This window comes from Phalacrocorax carbo, chromosome 28 (assembly GCF_963921805.1).
Source record: "Phalacrocorax carbo chromosome 28, bPhaCar2.1, whole genome shotgun sequence".
Taxonomy (NCBI): Eukaryota; Metazoa; Chordata; class Aves; order Suliformes; family Phalacrocoracidae; genus Phalacrocorax; species Phalacrocorax carbo.
Window position 1 is genome coordinate 2411195 of NC_087540.1, and position 16595 is coordinate 2427789.

Here is a 16595-nt window from a genome sequence, read left to right on the forward strand (position 1 = left end):
TGCCAGCAGAGAGAGTGGGTTGGGGTTCAGCAGCCCCAGGGGGGTCCTTCAGGTTCTGGAACACCCCCACACACACTGTTAGACCTGTTTCTGGCCCCCTTTAATGTGGATCTTCTATCTAAACAAACAGGACACGCTTGAAAGTGGGGAAACACTTTACTGTGCAACTTATAAAAACACATAAGGGACAGGTCACGTCATCTGGCTGCGTTTGCTGAGGACGGGCTCGGTTCTTCGCATCCTTCAGGCAGCAGCACCCGGCGGGGGGACTGGGGGGTCCTACTGTGGGGGGAGAGGGGGGCTGTTGAGGGGGGGGCGCAGGCAGCCCTGACCCCCCCCCTCCTTCCTCCTCTGTGCCGAGCTGCCCTCACCCCTGCAGCGAAATGGGCTTTACCTGGGCGCGTCACTCCTGCGTCTCCATGCTTTCCTCCTCCTCGCCTGTAGCAGGTTCTTCCTGATTCTCCTCTTCCTCTTCTCCTTCTTTCTTCTCTGGAGGCTTCTCATAAGCCTTCTCGGAAGGCGTCACTATCACTCCGTCCCACGTGGACATTTCGGAAGCCAGGTCTGCAAAAGCAGGGGCCGTGAGCAGGCAGCTCGCCCCAGGAGCGATCGGGGGCAGCGCAGACAAGCATGACGCTTCGCCTCCCCACCGCTCTGGGGTTTAACGAGTCACATCTCAGAGCCCTTAAACTCCTCCGGCAACACAAAACCAGTCCTGTTCCTCCACCGAGATGTTGACAGCCCACGCGGAGGAAGACCCACGCGTTGTGCCGACCCCACTTACAGCTGGCATCGCCCTCTTGACCGAGGATTTTCCTGTAGCCCCCGTGGGAGAGGATCCGGACGAGCGTCTGCGCGGTGTAGCACACCATGTCCTGTGGGGACGGGGAAGAGTCAGCGCGCGGACGGGTTGCGGTCCCTCCTCCCGCAGCAGACGAGGCAGCTCACCTGCTGTTCGAGGGTCATAACCGTGTGGACTCTGAAGTTGCCGCTCTCACAGGGATCGGTGATACCAACAGAACCGGGGAGGAAAAGACCCGCCGCCAGGATCTGAAGGCAGCGCCTACGGGACGAGACATTTTGGGTTAGAAATTAGACTGTTCCGGCACAGAAACTCAGCCAGAAAGTCCGCGATTAGCACATCAACATGAGGAGTCGGCTTTGCCTCCAGTTCAGGTCCCTTCAAGCCCCGAGCTGCTGCTGCTTTTATTTGGTGCGTTCAAAAATGGGGAGTTTAACGGGAATTTAAACAAGCGAAGCAAATGGCAACAGACCTGTAGGCAATGTTGAGAGCCAGGGGCTGCCTGGTGGGGTTGTTCATCACAGCGTAGTGCCCCTGACGAGGTGAAAAAAGGAGTTAGGACAAGGGCAGCTCCTGCGAGGGAAGTGGAATCCCGACCCCTCCAGCTGCTCTAACACCGGAGCCCAGCGTACAAGCTAGCTACGGCACGCCGTCAGCGCTCACCAGCAGGTCCAGAATCCAGGGTGTGAGGGGCTCAAAGCCAGGGAATCGAATTCTCAGGTCTTTCAGCAGCCGGATTAAGACCTTCACCCTGGAAAAGGCGGCAGGAGGAGGGTTCGTAACACAGCGCACGCCTTCCTGCCGTGGGAACGGCTCTCCTCGCCATTATTTCGACCGGGCCTGTTTGAGGCCAAACTCACGTGGACTGCGAAGCGTTCTCCTCAAACCAGCGAGCGTGTCTGATGGCAGCCAGGGCGCTTTGCAGCACTTTGATGTCCACTGAAACAAACAGCACAAATACCCGTTTTTTTCAACCAAACTGAGTAGGTGAGGGGGGCCGTCGGCTCCCCCCCCAGCCCCGGGAGGGTTCACGTGCGGGCTGGAACACGCTGAGCTCTCACAGTGCAGTTCGGGGTCCAGCTTGCGGAGATTGGGCGGCACCGTGGTGATAAGGATCTTCACCGTCGCGTCAGCCGAGCTGATCTCAAAGCCAGTCTCGTTGGTCAGCATGGTCAGAACTGGGGAGGAAGAACAAGAATTCCTCATGGAGGAGCCGGGACACCTCACCCGGGAACGCAGCACAGACCGCGGATCTCGGCAGCGGCGCCCGCTGGGCACCATCCCCCCTCAGACAAACCCCAAAGCTCGAGGGGAAACAGCCTCGCGTTGGCCTTCATCCTCCTCGGCCCCACGTGGCGCAGGAGCGCGCCCTACCTTCGCTGGGGTCCTGCGCTCTCAGGCTTTCCACGACTTTGTTTCCCAAAGCTGCCACAGCTTCCACTAGGGAGGAGAAGCGGAAGAGGCAGTGAGAGCGGGGCCGAGCGCCGCCGTTCGGTCGGCAGCCGCGCGGCCCATACTCACGGGTGGGTAAGATTTTCAGAATGACAACCAGATCGGCCACGTTGTGCCCCGTAGTCATGGTCCCCTTCTTGTAGGAGCCCACCTGGCGAACCTCCTCGATTTGCTGTTTGAAAGAGCAAAGGAAAAATGAGTTAATTTAACGCGCATGCTGTATTTCTGGAACCGAGCAAGAACCTTTAATCTGCTTGGGGCCAGGTCTGGTAGCCAGAACGCCAGCATCCCTCGCACCAAAGCATCTCCCCGTGTAGCTTTCCCTGCCCCCACAGGCTCATCGCTTTTGGACTCACCACTTCAAACGTTCCTGGTGCTACAATTAAATTGTCGATCACGTTGTTTATTTTGGTCACCAGAGAAAGAATGGAAGCCTGAAAAGGAAATGGAGAGGGGCTGGTGTTACCCGTCGGTTGTCCGGTATGACTTGAAATAATCTTGCACAGCGTAATGCAGACAGCCCCGAGGCAAAAATACACAGTAAACAGATAAAAGAAACATATTTAAAAATCACTGTCCAAGAAACTCCACCCGTATGTCTACTGCAGTGCTTATTTCAGAAAGAACTCATTACTTTTCAGGCTAGTAATGACTACTGGCTACATCCAGTCTGGTTTTGTGTCCCCTAACACCACCGTAACATCCAGCCAAAGAATTTAAGGCTGTTTTTGGCACAAAACCTGTTCAGCAGCGGTCGGGGCAAGATCCTGGTTTCTCTTCAGCAAGGCTTCGCTGAACGCGGTCTCATCGGCGGCAGGTTTTACGCGGGGGAAAGCCATTTCGCACTGAAACGGGATCAGATATCAGACTGCAACGCCCGAGAAAGACTTTGCCTCAGCCCCACTCATCAGCAAAATCTAATGCCATTTTTTTATTCTCCAGCGCTTGTTTCGTGCTTTTCACTTGTTGCCTTTATCTTTTCTTTCGTGTTATCCTAAGGGAGGGAGAGCAGCGGCCCATCTGCTCTCGCCGTGCTCCAACAGGAACAGCAGGTCTTCAGAGGTGGCAGAGAGGCCGCTGGCGTGCCCGTGCGACTACGGGGGGTGAGGCAGGGCAGATCTAATTAAGAGTGGGCCTATCAACAGGGGTTTTAACAACTATATTATAATCCCTTACGAATAACACCCTTTGTTTGAAGATGGCCAGAGCTTTTTAGTCTCTGTGATGGGATTCACAGCCTGGAAGGCAAGAGTAAGTGAATTTGTTTGCCTCAGATGTCATGTGTGTGTAAAGGGCAGACACTCAGCAGGAGAAGGGAATAATTTCTTCCTAAAAAAGGCAGGAAACATGTGTTGCTGTTGGTCCTCGTGAGGACCAGCATGGGGAAAGAGCCTGGGGAACATCTGAGAGGTGAGTGAGGGCTATGGGAGTGACCCGTGAGGTCTGTGTTACAGAGAGCTGATGGAATCGAGGGTCTGGGTGAGCGAGGTGCCTTAAAACGCAGAAAAATGTCAACCAAGGTGATTATTACTCAACTGCATCCTAGTCACCCCGTGCGACACAAATACTCCCAACAAGAGGGACAGTAAGAAGATCTATTACTGAACCAACAGCATTTTCAGTGAGCTCCTTTGCTCCGGCTAAGCTAAAAGTTAACCCATCAAAGTCAGCAAGGAAAAGTCCCACAGCTGTTGCCTGCAAACAGCTCCATAGGAGAGGGTTACTCACGACATAGAAATCAAAGGGGATGTGCGGCACAAAGGGCCGGAACCTAAAGGGGGGAAAGAAAAAAACAACTTTATTCTCTGTGGGGATGTTGACCCACTCACCACCACTGAACACCCTCCCCCCGCTGCCCCCCTCGTCACCGTTTCGTGGAGGTTTGATCCCGAGACGCAAGAAAGACCCTACAGAAATAGGAAAGGTTTCTTTATAACCTCCCCCCCTAACGATAACTAACCCCCCCCAGCCCTGGTGCCGTCCAGCAGTGGCTGTACACCGAGGGCTTCCCCCACGGACAGACCCGGCCCGGAGGGGCCAGCACCTCCCCAGCCCCCCCTGTTCTACACCTCACCGTTACCCTGCACTACACTGCACGCTGGAACCCCGGTTTCTGCGCATCCCCCATCCCGGCAGCTCGCCCCCAGGGGCGGCTGCAGCCCACCCCCTAGCCCTGACACGCTAGAGAGGCCACCCTCGCTAAAGCAGAAGCCAGACTCGCCCACTGCCAGGGCCTCCCCTGGAACCAAAGCGTCCGCCACGGCCTCTGCCTCGGTCGCCCCTGAGGGAAAAAAAGAAGCGTGAAAAGGTGTTAGTGGAGCGGGAGAGCATCCCAGCGGGCTGCCCTAGAATCATGGAATCATTGAGGTTGGAAGAGACCTCTAGGATCATCAACTGCCAGCCCAACACCCCCGGGCCTCCTAAACCATGGCCCCAGGGGCCACGGCTGCACGTTTTATGAACACCCGCAGGGCTGGTGACTCCCCCACCTCTCTGGGCAGCCTGTGCCAGGGCCTGACCGCTCTGGCAGGGAAGAAATTATTCCTAATATCCAACCTAAACCTCCCCTGATGCAGCTTGAGGCCGTCTCCTCTCATCCTATCGCTAGTGACTTGGGAGAAGAGACCGACCCCCCCATCTCAGGCAGCTGCAGAGAGCGATAAGGTCTCCCCTCAGCTTCTTCTCCCGGCTAAACCCCCTCAGTAACCCCCCTCATCCCACCGCCGGCCGCCCGCCCTGAGGGAACCCCCCGCCTCCCGAGGGAAACCTCCCACCTTCCCGCCCTCCCTGAGGGAACCCCGCTCCCGCCTTCCTGCCGCCCCCCCCCCCCCCCCCCCCGAAAGTCACCCCCCACCCCCGAGGGAACCCGCCAGCCCCGAGGGAGCCCCGCTCCCGCTCTCCCGGAGGGACCCCAGCGCCTCCCCACGGGCTCCGCCCTCGCACCGGGGCCTCCCCGTGTCCCACCCCGCGGGGCCCAAACTCCCCCCCCGCCCCGGTCTCCCCGTACCTCATGGTTCCGCCGCTCCAAACAATGAACGTCGCCGCTGTGGTGAACCCGCCGGGCTGCTCTCCTCGCAACACCCTAACAAGCTACCCGCCTATTGGTTCCCACCCGCCGCGGGTACGCCCAGCGGCGGCACAGCGCTGCAAGTCATTGGTTCAGCCAACCATCGCTCCGGAAAGGAGGTGAAAGCCACCAGTCATGGCGCAGGCCGTGCGCGCGCGCTGGGCGGCCGCTGGGGGGGGTGCGAACTTCATGAATGGAGCGGCTGGTGAGTTCGGCGCGCATGCGCGCAGGCGGAATGGGTTCTTATAGCGGCGATACACGTTTCTGTACAAGCAGCAGAGTGGCGCAGCGGAAGCGTGCTGGGCCCATAACCCAGAGGTCGATGGATCGAAACCATCCTCTGCTAGCGGTATCTTTTCCACCTCCCCACCCGTGGGTTTTTCCCTTCATTAACCCCTTATTAATTACTTTAACTTTTGCCGCCGCCCCGGGAGCTTCTTAACTCTCCTCCCTGCCGAGGCTCACCTGCTGCGGCCGTGTCCGGCACGGCGGGAGCGCCCCGGGAGGGCCGGGGTCCTGCGTGTCCCCGGGAGCCACGCGTGTCCCAGCAGCGGTGTGTGTGTCTCGGGGAGGGAGCGCCACGCGCGTTCCCGAGCGCTCTGCGCGTCCCCGGGAAGCCAGGGTGTCCGCAGAGGGCTGTGCGTGTCCCCGGAGCCACGCGTGTTCTTGAAAACACGCGTGTCACCAAAGCCCTGTGCGTGGCCCCCAGAACCATGCGTGGCCCCCCCCGAGCGCTGTGCGTGGACCCCGGAGCCCCGCAGCCCCCGGGCGGCCTCCCTCCGGGATGGCCCCCCGTCCCCCCGGGGCTGCCAGGACCAGGACGCGGGGCAGGAGCTCCCACGCGTGGGGCGGTGAGGGGGGAGGAAAAGGTGCCCGAGACCCCCACGGAGCGCCCCCCGGGGCCGCCCGAAACCCGGCGGGGCTGGGGGGCTCCGTGGGAACAGGACGGGGTCGGGGACAGCGAGGTGTTCCCTGCCCGCTGATGAGTTTGTCAGGTCTCAGCCCCCCACGGGTGACCGTGTCGCGCTGGGGGGGGGAGGAGGGTGGCAGAACCCGGGTGACCGCGGTACCCTCGACACGCCGGGCCACGCTATAGGGACACACGCGTCCCGACGTGTCGCGAGTGGCCGCTGCCACCCGCCACCGGCGCCGTCCCCGCCGCCCCACGGGTGGGGATATCCACACCCACCACCGGGCGGCCCCCTCCTCCAGCCCGGTCCGCCGTGGGGGCGGGAAGGAAGGAGTTAAGCTCGGTGTGGATGATAACGGCCCTTTGTGTCAGCGGGGGGGGGGGGAGGAAGGGCTCAGCCCCGCCGCGGGGGGAAAAGCCACTCTCCGTGGGCGATGCTGGCGGTGCTGGCCGTGCTCTGCGGCGCGGTGACAGCGGCGGCGACGCCGGGGACGACCGCGCTGACTCTAGCGGTGGTGTTACCCGAACGCAACCTCACCTACCCGTGGGCTTGGCCACGAGTGGGGCCGGCGGTGCGTTTAGCCGCCGCCGCCGTTAACGCCCGTCCCGATTTATTACCCGGTTTTACCCTCCGGTGGGTTTTCGGTAGCAGCGAGGATCGCCACGGTGTTTGTTCCGAAATGGCCGCGCCGCTGGCCGCCGTCGACCTACGGCTCGCTCATCATCCCGCCGCTTTCTTGGGTCCCGGTTGCGTCTACACGGCAGCACCGGTCGCCCGGTTTACGAGCCACTGGCGGCTTCCACTAGTGACGGCGGGTGCCGAAGCCCACGGCTTCGACGACAAGCAAGAGCAGTTCGGGTTGACCACCCGCGCCGGTCCCAGTCACCGCAAACTGGGTGAACTGGGCGTGCAGCTCCATCGTCGTTTCAACTGGACCCGTCGGGCTTTACTGGTTTACTGGGATGAGAAGGTGGACGACCGGCCGTACTTCTTCGCCGCCGAGGGGCTGTACGTCCAGCTGCCCACCCTGCGCAACCTCACTGTCTTGGACATCGTCTTCCGCGACGGCGGCAACTTCTCCTTCATCATCCAGGAGATCAAGCAGAAGGGACGCAGTGAGTGCTGGAGGGGGACGCGCGCACCGGGGCGCGGGGGGGCGGGTATCGTCGTGCACCGGCATGGGGAGGGAGGACGGGGCGGTGGTGGGGACTGCCGGTGCGGTGCGTGGGTGGGCACGGCTGTGCAAGGGTGCTCACGGCAGTACACGGGTGTGTGTGGCTGTACCCACACGCCTGTGCTGCCCCGGCCCCACACCCCGACCCCCTCGGACCCCCCACGTGGTGCCGTGCCCCACCGGGAGCTGCTGAGCGTGGCTGCCTGCCCCACTCCCCTCCCTCCCGGTGGCCCAGGCCAGCCCCATCCCCGTCCCCCCCTTTGCCAGCTGCCCCAGTCGGAGCCGTCCCGGGTGGCACCGGGGGAGCGGGTGCTGGCAGGGCTGGCACAGGGTGGGTGGCGTCCGGCCGTCCCCTGCCTCGCCATCTTGCTGCTTAGCCTCGGCGGGTGCTATTTTGGAGGCCCACGGTCCTGGTGGGTGACACGGCCGTGCCCGATGCCGGGCAGCACCTGGGGGTCCCGCCAGCACCACGACCCCGTGCAGAAGGGGACCGTGGCGGTGGGGCAAGCGGCACCCAGCGGGGTCACCACGCCGAGAATCAATCTCTGCCGGCGATCTGGGCCACAGGGAGGAGGAAACGGAGTTGGGAAAACAGGAAACCTCTGCCTGGCGCCCGCGGTGGAGGGCAGAGGCGGGCAGGGCACGGGGGTGGGCAGGCAGCGGGGTCCGAACCCCCTCGCTACCCGGCATCTGCTGCCCTTTGCCCGCTTGGCAGCATGACCCACCACGCATCCCCTCCCGCATCGCACGTTAACCGGGAACCCGCCCGGGACGCTGGTCTGGGGTCTCGGGGTCACCCAGGGATGATGGGGGTGCTCTTGGGGTGCCATGAGCCACCTCCCTCTGCACAGTTGTCTACGTGTGCTGCGCCCCGGAGACGCTGCGGGAGCTGATGCTGCAGGCGCAGCGCGAGGGGCTGACCCGCGGCGAATACGCCTTCTTCTACATCGACATCTTCGGGGCCAGCCTTCAGGGCGCCCAGTTCCCCGAGCCCCAGCGACCCTGGAAGCGGGGGGACCGCCACGACGCCAGCGCCCGGCAAGCCTTCGAGGTGAGCCCGAGGGGCTCCGCGCGGCCACCCACCGCCGCACGCATGTGCGCGGGCACCCACCGCCACGCACGTGGGCACCCACCCACGCGTGAGCACCCCGGCACGGGGAACGGGGCCACGGTGGGTGCCGGAGCAGCCCCTGCCTCCCCCCACTCGCTCCCTGCTCCTGGCAGCCACCAAGGAGGAAGGAAGCGAGATTAATGGCCCCGGGTCCCAGCTCCGGCGCAGCAGAGGCTATTAATAGGCACGGCAGAGAGGCAGGCAGCCCCTGCCCGCTGCTGGGACCCCCGTCCCCAAGGAGACCCGGCAGGGTCCCTGTCCCCGGCGGGGTCCAGCCAGCCCCGCTGCCAGCCGCTCTCCCCCATCCCAGGCCGTCACCATCATCACCTACAAGGAGCCCGAAAACCCTGAGTACCGGCCCTTCCTGGCGCGGCTGAAGGAGGAGGCCCTTGCCCACTTCAACTTCTCCATGAAGGACGGCTTGGTGGGACACGGCGGGATGGAGCTGGGGAAGCTGGGGGACACGGGGCTGGGGGGCACGGCAGGGAGCTGGGGCTGCTGGGGGACATGGGATGGAGCTGGGGACAAGGGATGGAGCTGGAGCTGTTTGGTGACAGGATGGAGCTGGGGACAAGGGGACATGGGATGGAGCTGGGGACAAGGGGACATGGGGGGAACTGGGGCTGTTGGGTGACGGGATGGAGCTGGGGACAAGGGGACATGGGATGGAGCTTGGGACAAGGGGACATGGGGGGAACTGGGGCTGTTTGGTGACAGGATGGAGCTGGGGACAAGGGGACATGGGATGGAGCTGGGGCTGTTGGGTGACAGGATGGAGCTGGGGACAAGGGGGCATGGGGGGAACTGGGGCTGTTGGGTGACGGGATGGAGCTGGGGACACAGGCTGAGGACAAGGAGCTGCGGGATGACCTGTGGCTGCTGGGAATGAGGGGACTGGGACCCCCAGCTGCGCCCTGTCCCCGAGCCACCTCCATGCCCCCAGATGAACTTCATCGCGGCCGCCTTCCACGATGGGGTGCTGCTCTACGCCCAGGCCGTCAACGAGACACTGGAGCAGGGCGGCTCCATCACCAACGCCTCCGCCATCACTCGCCAGATGTGGAACCGCACCTTCTACGGTGAGCCCCATCCCCGTCCCCCTCCTGTCCCCGTCCCAGCTGGGTGCTGCCAGCCAGGGACCCGCCTACCCCACTCTCAGGATGATGTTTTGGGATCGGAGCCCCCACCCAGGGTCTGGGGTCCCCGGGGTCCTCCCCCAGCTTCTCACCCTCCATCCCCAGGCGTCACCGGCTTCCTGAAGATTGACGAGAACGGGGACCGGGAGAGCGACTACTCCCTGTGGGACATGGACCCCGTGCGGGGGGACTTCCAGGTGAGCCCCCACATGGGGGCAGCTGGTCCCACAGGGCAGCCGGGGGCCTCCTCCCACCCGTTTTTCACCTGTGTCCCTCCCCCCCAAGATTGTGGCCAACTACAACGGCACCACCAAGAAGATCCAGATGGTCCCAGGGCGTGAGATCCACTGGCCGGGGAACACGGTCCCCTCCGACGTCCCCCCCTGTGGCTTCGATAACAGCAACCCACTGTGCCGCAAAGGTGAGCGGTGTTGGGGGACACCCACGATACGAGACCCCCGCCCCGGGCACCCGCCAGCCCCTCACCACCCTCGTGTCGCTGTGCAGCCAGCCTGTCCACCCTGGAGGTCCTGTCCCTCGTGGTCAGCCTGATCCTTCTGGCCATCACCATCATCTCCTTCTTCATCTACAGGTGGGGGTTCCGGGGTCGGGGAGGGTGACCCCGAGGCTGTCCCCACAGGTGGCAGGGCTGGGGGGGGGGACACACGCATATGAAGCGGGGTGGGGTCTCACCCTGCCCTCCCGGCCCAGGAAGCTGCAGCTGGAGAAGGAGCTGGCGGCCGAGCTGTGGCGTATCCGCTGGGAGGACGTGCAGATGAGCAGCCTGGAGAAATACCTCCGGAGCGCCGGCAGCAAGCTCACCCTCTCCCTGGTGAGCAGCCGTCCCGTCCCCGGCCCTGCTCCGGGGACCAGGGACCGGGCTCATCCCACGTCCCTTCCCGCAGAGGGGCTCCAACTACGGCTCCCTGATGACGGCGGAGGGGCAGTTCCAGGTCTACGCCAAGACGGCGTATTACAAGGTACGGGGGTGCGGGAGCGGGGATGGGCACCCACCACCCCGCCGGGCACCCATCACCCCGTGTCTCCCCAGGGCAACCTCGTGGCCGTGAAGCACCTCAACCGCAAGCGCATCGAGCTGACGCGCAAGGTCTTGTTCGAGCTGAAGCACGTAGGTGGACCCCGGCTCAGCGCCGCGCGGTGGGATCGGGGCGCCCAGCCTGGCGTCCCCGGGGTGGGACGGGGCGCGGCGTGAGCCTGGTCCCACGCCCTGCTCCGCCTTAGATGCGGGATGTCCAAAACGAGCATCTGACCCGCTTCATCGGCGCCTGCACCGACCCCCCGAACATCTGCATCCTGACCGAGTACTGCCCGCGCGGGAGCCTCCAGGTACCGGCGGGGTCCCCGCTCCCCGGCAGCCATCTGGGGCTGGACCCTCTCCCTCCAGCACCCAGCACCCGGCGTTGGGGCTGCCCAGAGCTGCTCTGCCAGTGCCCAGAGTGGGTGGGAGTCAACCAAGGCGGGCAGATGGATGCTGTCCCCCATTTGGGACCATGGTCCATCGTGGGGGGACAGCAATGTGACCCTCATGTCCTCAGGACATCTTGGAGAACGAGAGCATCACGCTGGACTGGATGTTCCGCTATTCCCTCACCCATGACATCGTCAAGGTAACAAGTCGGTTCCCACCAGGCGCCCAGTTCCCATGGGGGTCCCCCGTTCCCGTGGTCCGACTGCTCTCCACCCTGCCAGGGGATGCAGTTCCTCCACAACGGGGTGATCGTCTCCCACGGGAACCTCAAGTCCTCCAACTGCGTGGTGGACAGCCGCTTCGTGCTGAAGATCACAGACTACGGGCTGGAGAGCTTCCGCGTGGCTCCCGACGGCGAGGACTCCCACGCGCTCTTCGCCAGTGAGCACCCTGCCCGGACACACCCCCCCGCCCGGGAGCAGCCCCTGCCCGGGGTCCCTGCCTGGCCTGAGCCCCCTCCCTGGTGCCACAGAGAAGCTGTGGACGGCGCCCGAGCTGCTGCGGATGGAGTCGCCGCCGGCCCGCGGCACGCAGAAGGGCGATGTTTACAGCTTCGGCATCATCCTGCAAGAGATCGCCCTGCGCAATGGCGTCTTCTACGTGGAGGGGCTGGACCTGAGCCCCAAAGGTGAGCAGGAGGGCTGCGGTGATGGTGCCAGGGACCTGTTGATTGGTGACTGGACCAGCTGACGGGTGCTTGACCTCGCTGATGGGTGCTTAGACCTGCTGACGGGTGCTTGGTCCCTCTGATGGGTGGCTGGACCAGCTTATGGGTGCTTGACCTCGCTGATGGGTGCTTAGACCTGCTGATGGGTGCTTGGTCCCTCTGATGGGTGACTGGACTAGCTGATGGGTGCTTGACCTCGCTGATGGGTGCTTAGACCTGCTGATGGGTGCTTGGTCCCTCTGATGGGTGGCTGGGCCTCACTGATGGATGCTTAGACCTGCTGTGATGGGTGCTGTGACCTGCTGTGATGGGTGCTGTGACCTGCTGTGATGGGTGCTTGCACCAGCTGGTGGGTTGTTGGACCTGCTGCAACGGGTTCTTGGACCCTGCTGATGGGTGCTTGGCTGTGCTGATGGGTGCTTGAACCAGCTGCTGGTGACTGGACCAGCTGATGGGTCAAGCACCCATCACAGTAGGCCTCACTTGATGGGTTCTTGGACATGCTGTGTTGGGTGCTTGGAACCACTGACGGGTGCTTGGCCCCGCAGAGATCATTGAGCGGGTGAAGAGCGGGGAGCGCCCCAGCTTCCGCCCCTCGGCCAACGTGGGGTGCCACATGGAGGAGCTGGGCCAGCTGATGCAGCACTGCTGGGCCGAGGACGTCCTGGAGCGCCCCGACTTCAACCAGATCAAGGTCCAGCTCCGCAAGTTCAACAGGTACCTCTGCCTCCCACAGCCCTGTGGGCGATGGGTGACCCCAAAGAGGGTCCCCGGGTGGGTGCTCACCCCCTGCCCGCAGGGAGAGCAGCAGCAACATCCTGGACAACCTGCTGTCACGTATGGAGCAGTACGCCAACAACCTGGAGGAGCTGGTGGAGGAGCGAACCCAAGCCTACCTGGAGGAGAAGCGCAAGGCTGAGGCTCTCCTCTACCAGATCCTGCCCCAGTGAGCACCGGGGTGGGGCGGCCCTTTGTGCACACCCCCCCCCCAACAGCTGGGGACCCCAGGGGACCACACCGGCATCCCCTGCCTGCCACGGGCTGGGGTCCCCCATGGAAGCCCTGCATGGCTGGGGGTGCTTGGAGGGGCTGAGGACACCAAGGACCCCCTCATGGCTTGGGGCTGGGGGTGTTTGGAGGGGCTTGGGAACTCCTGGAGATCCCAAGGTCCCCGATGTTGCTTGGGGCTGGGGATGCTTAGAGGTGCTGGGGACACCAAGGACCCCCACGTGGCTTGGGGCCGGGGGTGTTTGGAGGAACTGGGGACCCCTCTGGACTGCTGCATGGCTCAGGGTGCCTGACGGGGCCGGGGACCCCAAGAACCTCACAACGTCATTCAGGGATGGGGGTGCTTGGAGGGCTGGAGACCCTGAGGATCCCCTACCATGGATTTTTGGGGCTTGGGGTACCAAAAGAGGCCGGGGGTGACCCCAGACCCCCAGCATGTCTTGGGGTGAGGGTCCCTGGAGGGACCAGGGACAATCCTGGCCCCCCAGCATGGCTTAGGGATGGGGGTCCTCAGAGGGCTGGAGACCCCAAGGACCCCCCAGCACAGCTGGAGGCTGGGGTTGCCATGCCCCCAGAAGGGGCTGTGGGGCTGTGCCCCTCTCCTCACCCACCCCCTGCACCCCCAGCTCGGTGGCAGAGCAGCTGAAGCGGGGGGAGACGGTGCAGGCGGAAGCCTTCGACAGCGTCACCATCTACTTCAGCGACATCGTGGGCTTCACGGCGCTGTCGGCCGAGAGCACCCCCATGCAGGTGGTGACGCTGCTCAACGACCTCTACACCTGCTTCGACGCCATCATCGACAACTTCGACGTCTACAAGGTGAGGACGCGCACGCGGGCACGTGCAGGAACGTGCACGGGTCACGCTGGGCACCCCAGAGCCGGCATCGCACCCACAGCGTGCCCCCGGCGGTGTCCCCCTCCCCTACCCAGGTGGAGACGATCGGGGACGCCTACATGGTGGTGTCGGGGCTGCCGGTGCGCAACGGGAAGCTCCACGCCCGCGAGATTGCCCGCATGGCCCTGGCGTTGCTGGACGCCGTCCGCTCCTTCCGCATCCGCCACCGGCCGCAGCAGCAGCTCAAGCTGCGCATCGGCATCCACACGGGTCAGCGGGGACGGGGCCGGGGGGCTGGGGCACCCACGCGGGTCAGCGGGGACGGGGACGGGGGGCTGGGGCATCCACACGGGTCAGCGGGGACGGGGACGGGGGGCTGGGGCATCCATAGGGCTCAGCGGGGACAGGGACGGGGGGCTGGGGCACCCACGCGGGTCAGCGGGGACGGGGACGGGGGGCTGGGGCACCCACGCGGGTCAGCGGGGACGGGGGGCTGGGGCATCCACACGGGTCAGCGGGGACGGGGACGGGGGGCTGGGGCATCCATAGGGCTCAGCGGGGACAGGGACGGGGGGCTGGGGCACCCACGCGGGTCAGCGGGGGTTGGGACTCAGACGAGGCATCCCACGGGTCAGTGAGGGTGGGGATGTGGCACCCGGCACCCGCATGGGTTAGCGGGGACGGGGACGTGGCACCCATCTGAGTCAGCAGGGCCGGAGATGGGGACGTGGGACACAGATGGGTCGGGGGGATGGGGACATGGCACCCCACAGGTTAGCGGGGATGGGGACAGGGACACAGCACCCACAGAGGTCAGCAGGGATGGGGAAGGGCATGTGGCACCCACGTGGGTCAGCGGGGTGGGGGACGTGGCACCCCCCGGTGTCAGCAAGGGTGGGGATGGAGACGTGGTACCCTATGGGTCAGTGGGGAGGGAGATGGGGACTTGGCACCCCCATGGATTCATGGGTGGGGGACATGGCACCCCCACGGGCCTGGGGAGACGTGGGACTCACATGGGCCAGCAGGGATGGGGAGACAGGGCACCCAGCCCTCCCGTGGATCCCAGGGACGGGGAGGGGACACCAGCACCCAGGGGGGCTGTGGGGCCACTGAGGGTGGGAGCCCCCAGCGAGGGGGACTCGGGGCTGCCATGAGGGGCTCACTGTGTGTCCCGCAGGACCCGTCTGCGCTGGCGTCGTGGGTCTCAAAATGCCCCGGTACTGCCTCTTCGGGGACACGGTGAACACGGCCTCGCGCATGGAGTCCAACGGGGAAGGTGAGGGGCCGGGCTGGGCACCCACGGGTGCTGGTGGGGCTGCGTCTGGGCTGGGCACCCACGGGTGCTGACGGGGCTCCCTCCTACCAGCCCTGAAGATCCACATCTCGGCGGTGACCAAGGCCGTGCTAGAGGAGTTCGGCTGCTTCGAGCTGGAGCTGCGGGGTGACGTGGAGATGAAGGTGAGACCCAGCCCCCCCATGGCTGCCCCACTGCCCCAACGGGGTCTCCCCAGGTGGGTCCCCCCTCTGCACCCTCATCCCGCAGCCCCACTGTGGAGCAATAAGCACCCCCTGCACCCCAACTCCTGGGGCAATGGGCACTGCCTTCACCCCAACCCCTGGGGCAATGGGCACCCCCTGCACCCCAACCCCTGGGGCAATGGGCACCCCGTTCACCCTGATCCTTGAGGCAATGGGCACCCCCTGCACCCCAACCCCTGGGGCAATGGGTCCCCCCTTCACCCCAACCCCTGGGGCAATGGGCACCCCGTTCACCCTGATCCTTGAGGCAATGGGCACCCCCTGCCCCCCAGCTCCTTGGGCAATGGGCACCCCCCTGCACCCCAACCTTCGTGGCAATAAGCACTCTCCTGCACCCTGACCCCTGGGGCAATGAGCACCCCCTGCACCCCCAGACCCTGGGGCAATGGGTCCCCCCCTTCACCCTGACCCGTGGGGCAATGGGTGCACCCCAGCCCCCCCGTGACCCCCCCTCTCTCCGCAGGGCAAGGGAAAGGTGAGGACGTACTGGCTTCTGGGGGAGCACGGGAGCAGCACCCGGGGCTGACCCCCTCCCCAGCAGCACCCAGGGCCCATGGGGCCATTCCCAGCACCACCGCCAAGGGCCCCCCGGGGACCGGGGCTAGGCCGGGGGGCACCGCCAGCAGCCAGGGGCTGGGCGCACCCCCCAATTGCACCGTGCTCCCCAAGCTGAACCCCAACTGTTCCCGGGGTGGGGAGGACCCCGTTCCTGAGCAGCCCCGTGGCCTGACCCTGGCGGGGGCACTGGACAAGAAGCAGGGCTGAGGCCGGCAGGGGGATGGGGGGGGAGATGGGGGGACGGGGACACCCCCGGCCCCCGGGCAGGGGTCACTAGAGCTCTAATTTTTGTAATAAAGCTGGTGTGTACGCACGCACTGTGGGTCTCAATGGGGTCCCCTTGCGCCCCCCCCCCCCCGGGTGTCCCCAGCACTCTGGTCCCACATTGGGTGGTCCCGGGGGTCTCCCTGAGTGGCAGCAGCCTCGCAGGAGCCCAAGCCCCTTGCAGGGACGGGAGGGGTCCGGGGGGGGGCTTTGCAAGAGGTTTTGGGGGGAGGGTCTTTTCGGGGGGGCTCTGCGAGGCCAGAGGTGCCGGGATGAGGCGGGCTGTGCAAGGCAGTGGGGGGCAGGGAGCTGGGCAGGGGGGCGAGGGCAGGAGGGTGTGGGGACTCTCCAAGGGGGGAGGGTTGGGGGGGGGTCCCGAGATTCCCGAGATTCCCGAGTGGGGTCTGGGAGACACCCCCCCACCCCGGGGTCCCGGCTGTGCCCGTCCAGGGGGAATCCCGGGGGCGTCCCGGAGGGGTTCCGGCGGGGTTTCCCGGGGTTCCCGGGGGGGGAATCTCGGGCGCGTCCCGGGGGGATCCCGGAGGGGTTCGGGGGGGGGGATCCCGGGGGGGATCCC

The 16595-nt window shown here is 64.9% G+C and overlaps 2 protein-coding genes and 1 non-coding gene across 5 annotated transcripts; 2 read left to right on the forward strand and 1 right to left on the reverse strand.

Moving 5' to 3' along the window:
• Positions 1 to 137: 137 nt before the first annotated feature.
• Positions 138 to 5417, reverse strand: ILF2 (interleukin enhancer binding factor 2). 2 transcript variants are annotated; one of them, XM_064475140.1, is made up of 15 exons: positions 5262 to 5417; positions 4493 to 4535; positions 3983 to 4024; positions 2995 to 3099; positions 2611 to 2688; positions 2324 to 2426; positions 2177 to 2242; positions 1864 to 1980; positions 1663 to 1741; positions 1466 to 1553; positions 1275 to 1336; positions 949 to 1063; positions 785 to 875; positions 395 to 564; positions 138 to 279 (listed from the first exon to the last, which is right to left on the reverse strand). In XM_064475140.1, exons 1-14 carry the CDS (start codon positions 5264 to 5266, stop codon positions 404 to 406), a joined length of 1155 nt encoding a protein of 384 aa, XP_064331210.1. In that variant the 5' UTR covers positions 5267 to 5417; the 3' UTR covers positions 138 to 279; positions 395 to 403. The 2 variants fall into 2 exon arrangements, with proteins under 2 accessions (XP_064331210.1, XP_064331211.1); XM_064475141.1 differs by lacking the exon at positions 5262 to 5417 and having other exon boundaries at positions 4492 to 4535.
• A 178-nt stretch (positions 5418 to 5595) lies between these two features.
• On the forward strand, positions 5596 to 5667 carry TRNAM-CAU (transfer RNA methionine (anticodon CAU)). Its single transcript has one exon. It is a non-coding gene; the product is annotated as a tRNA-Met (tRNA).
• A 947-nt stretch (positions 5668 to 6614) lies between these two features.
• Positions 6615 to 16003, forward strand: NPR1 (natriuretic peptide receptor 1). 2 transcript variants are annotated; one of them, XM_064475133.1, is made up of 21 exons: positions 6615 to 7347; positions 8258 to 8457; positions 8828 to 8941; positions 9461 to 9596; positions 9759 to 9850; positions 9939 to 10074; positions 10161 to 10245; positions 10365 to 10485; positions 10559 to 10633; positions 10705 to 10782; positions 10896 to 11000; positions 11210 to 11281; positions 11364 to 11523; positions 11615 to 11770; positions 12358 to 12526; positions 12609 to 12755; positions 13444 to 13636; positions 13716 to 13924; positions 14835 to 14933; positions 15024 to 15115; positions 15660 to 16003. In XM_064475133.1, exons 1-20 carry the CDS (start codon positions 6666 to 6668, stop codon positions 15100 to 15102), a joined length of 3108 nt encoding a protein of 1035 aa, XP_064331203.1. In that variant the 5' UTR covers positions 6615 to 6665; the 3' UTR covers positions 15103 to 15115; positions 15660 to 16003. The 2 variants fall into 2 exon arrangements, with proteins under 2 accessions (XP_064331203.1, XP_064331202.1); XM_064475132.1 differs by having other exon boundaries at positions 6618 to 7347; positions 13750 to 13924; positions 15660 to 16001.
• The last annotated feature ends 592 nt before the right edge of the window (positions 16004 to 16595 follow it).

Coding starts and splice junctions, on each gene's coding strand:
- NPR1 (XM_064475132.1), top strand. CDS start 6,666: ATGCTGGCGGTGCTGGCCGTGCTCTGCGGCGCGGTGACAGCGGCGGCG. Junction 10,634..10,704: donor CCAAGACGGCGTATTACAAG/GTACGGGGGTGC, acceptor GTGTCTCCCCAG/GGCAACCTCGTGGCCGTGAA. Junction 11,282..11,363: donor TCACCCATGACATCGTCAAG/GTAACAAGTCGG, acceptor CCACCCTGCCAG/GGGATGCAGTTCCTCCACAA.
- ILF2 (XM_064475140.1), bottom strand. Junction 2,689..2,994: donor CCCCGACCGCTGCTGAACAG/GTTTTGTGCCAA, acceptor TTTCCTTTTCAG/GCTTCCATTCTTTCTCTGGT. Junction 876..948: donor TTATGACCCTCGAACAGCAG/GTGAGCTGCCTC, acceptor CCGTCCCCACAG/GACATGGTGTGCTACACCGC.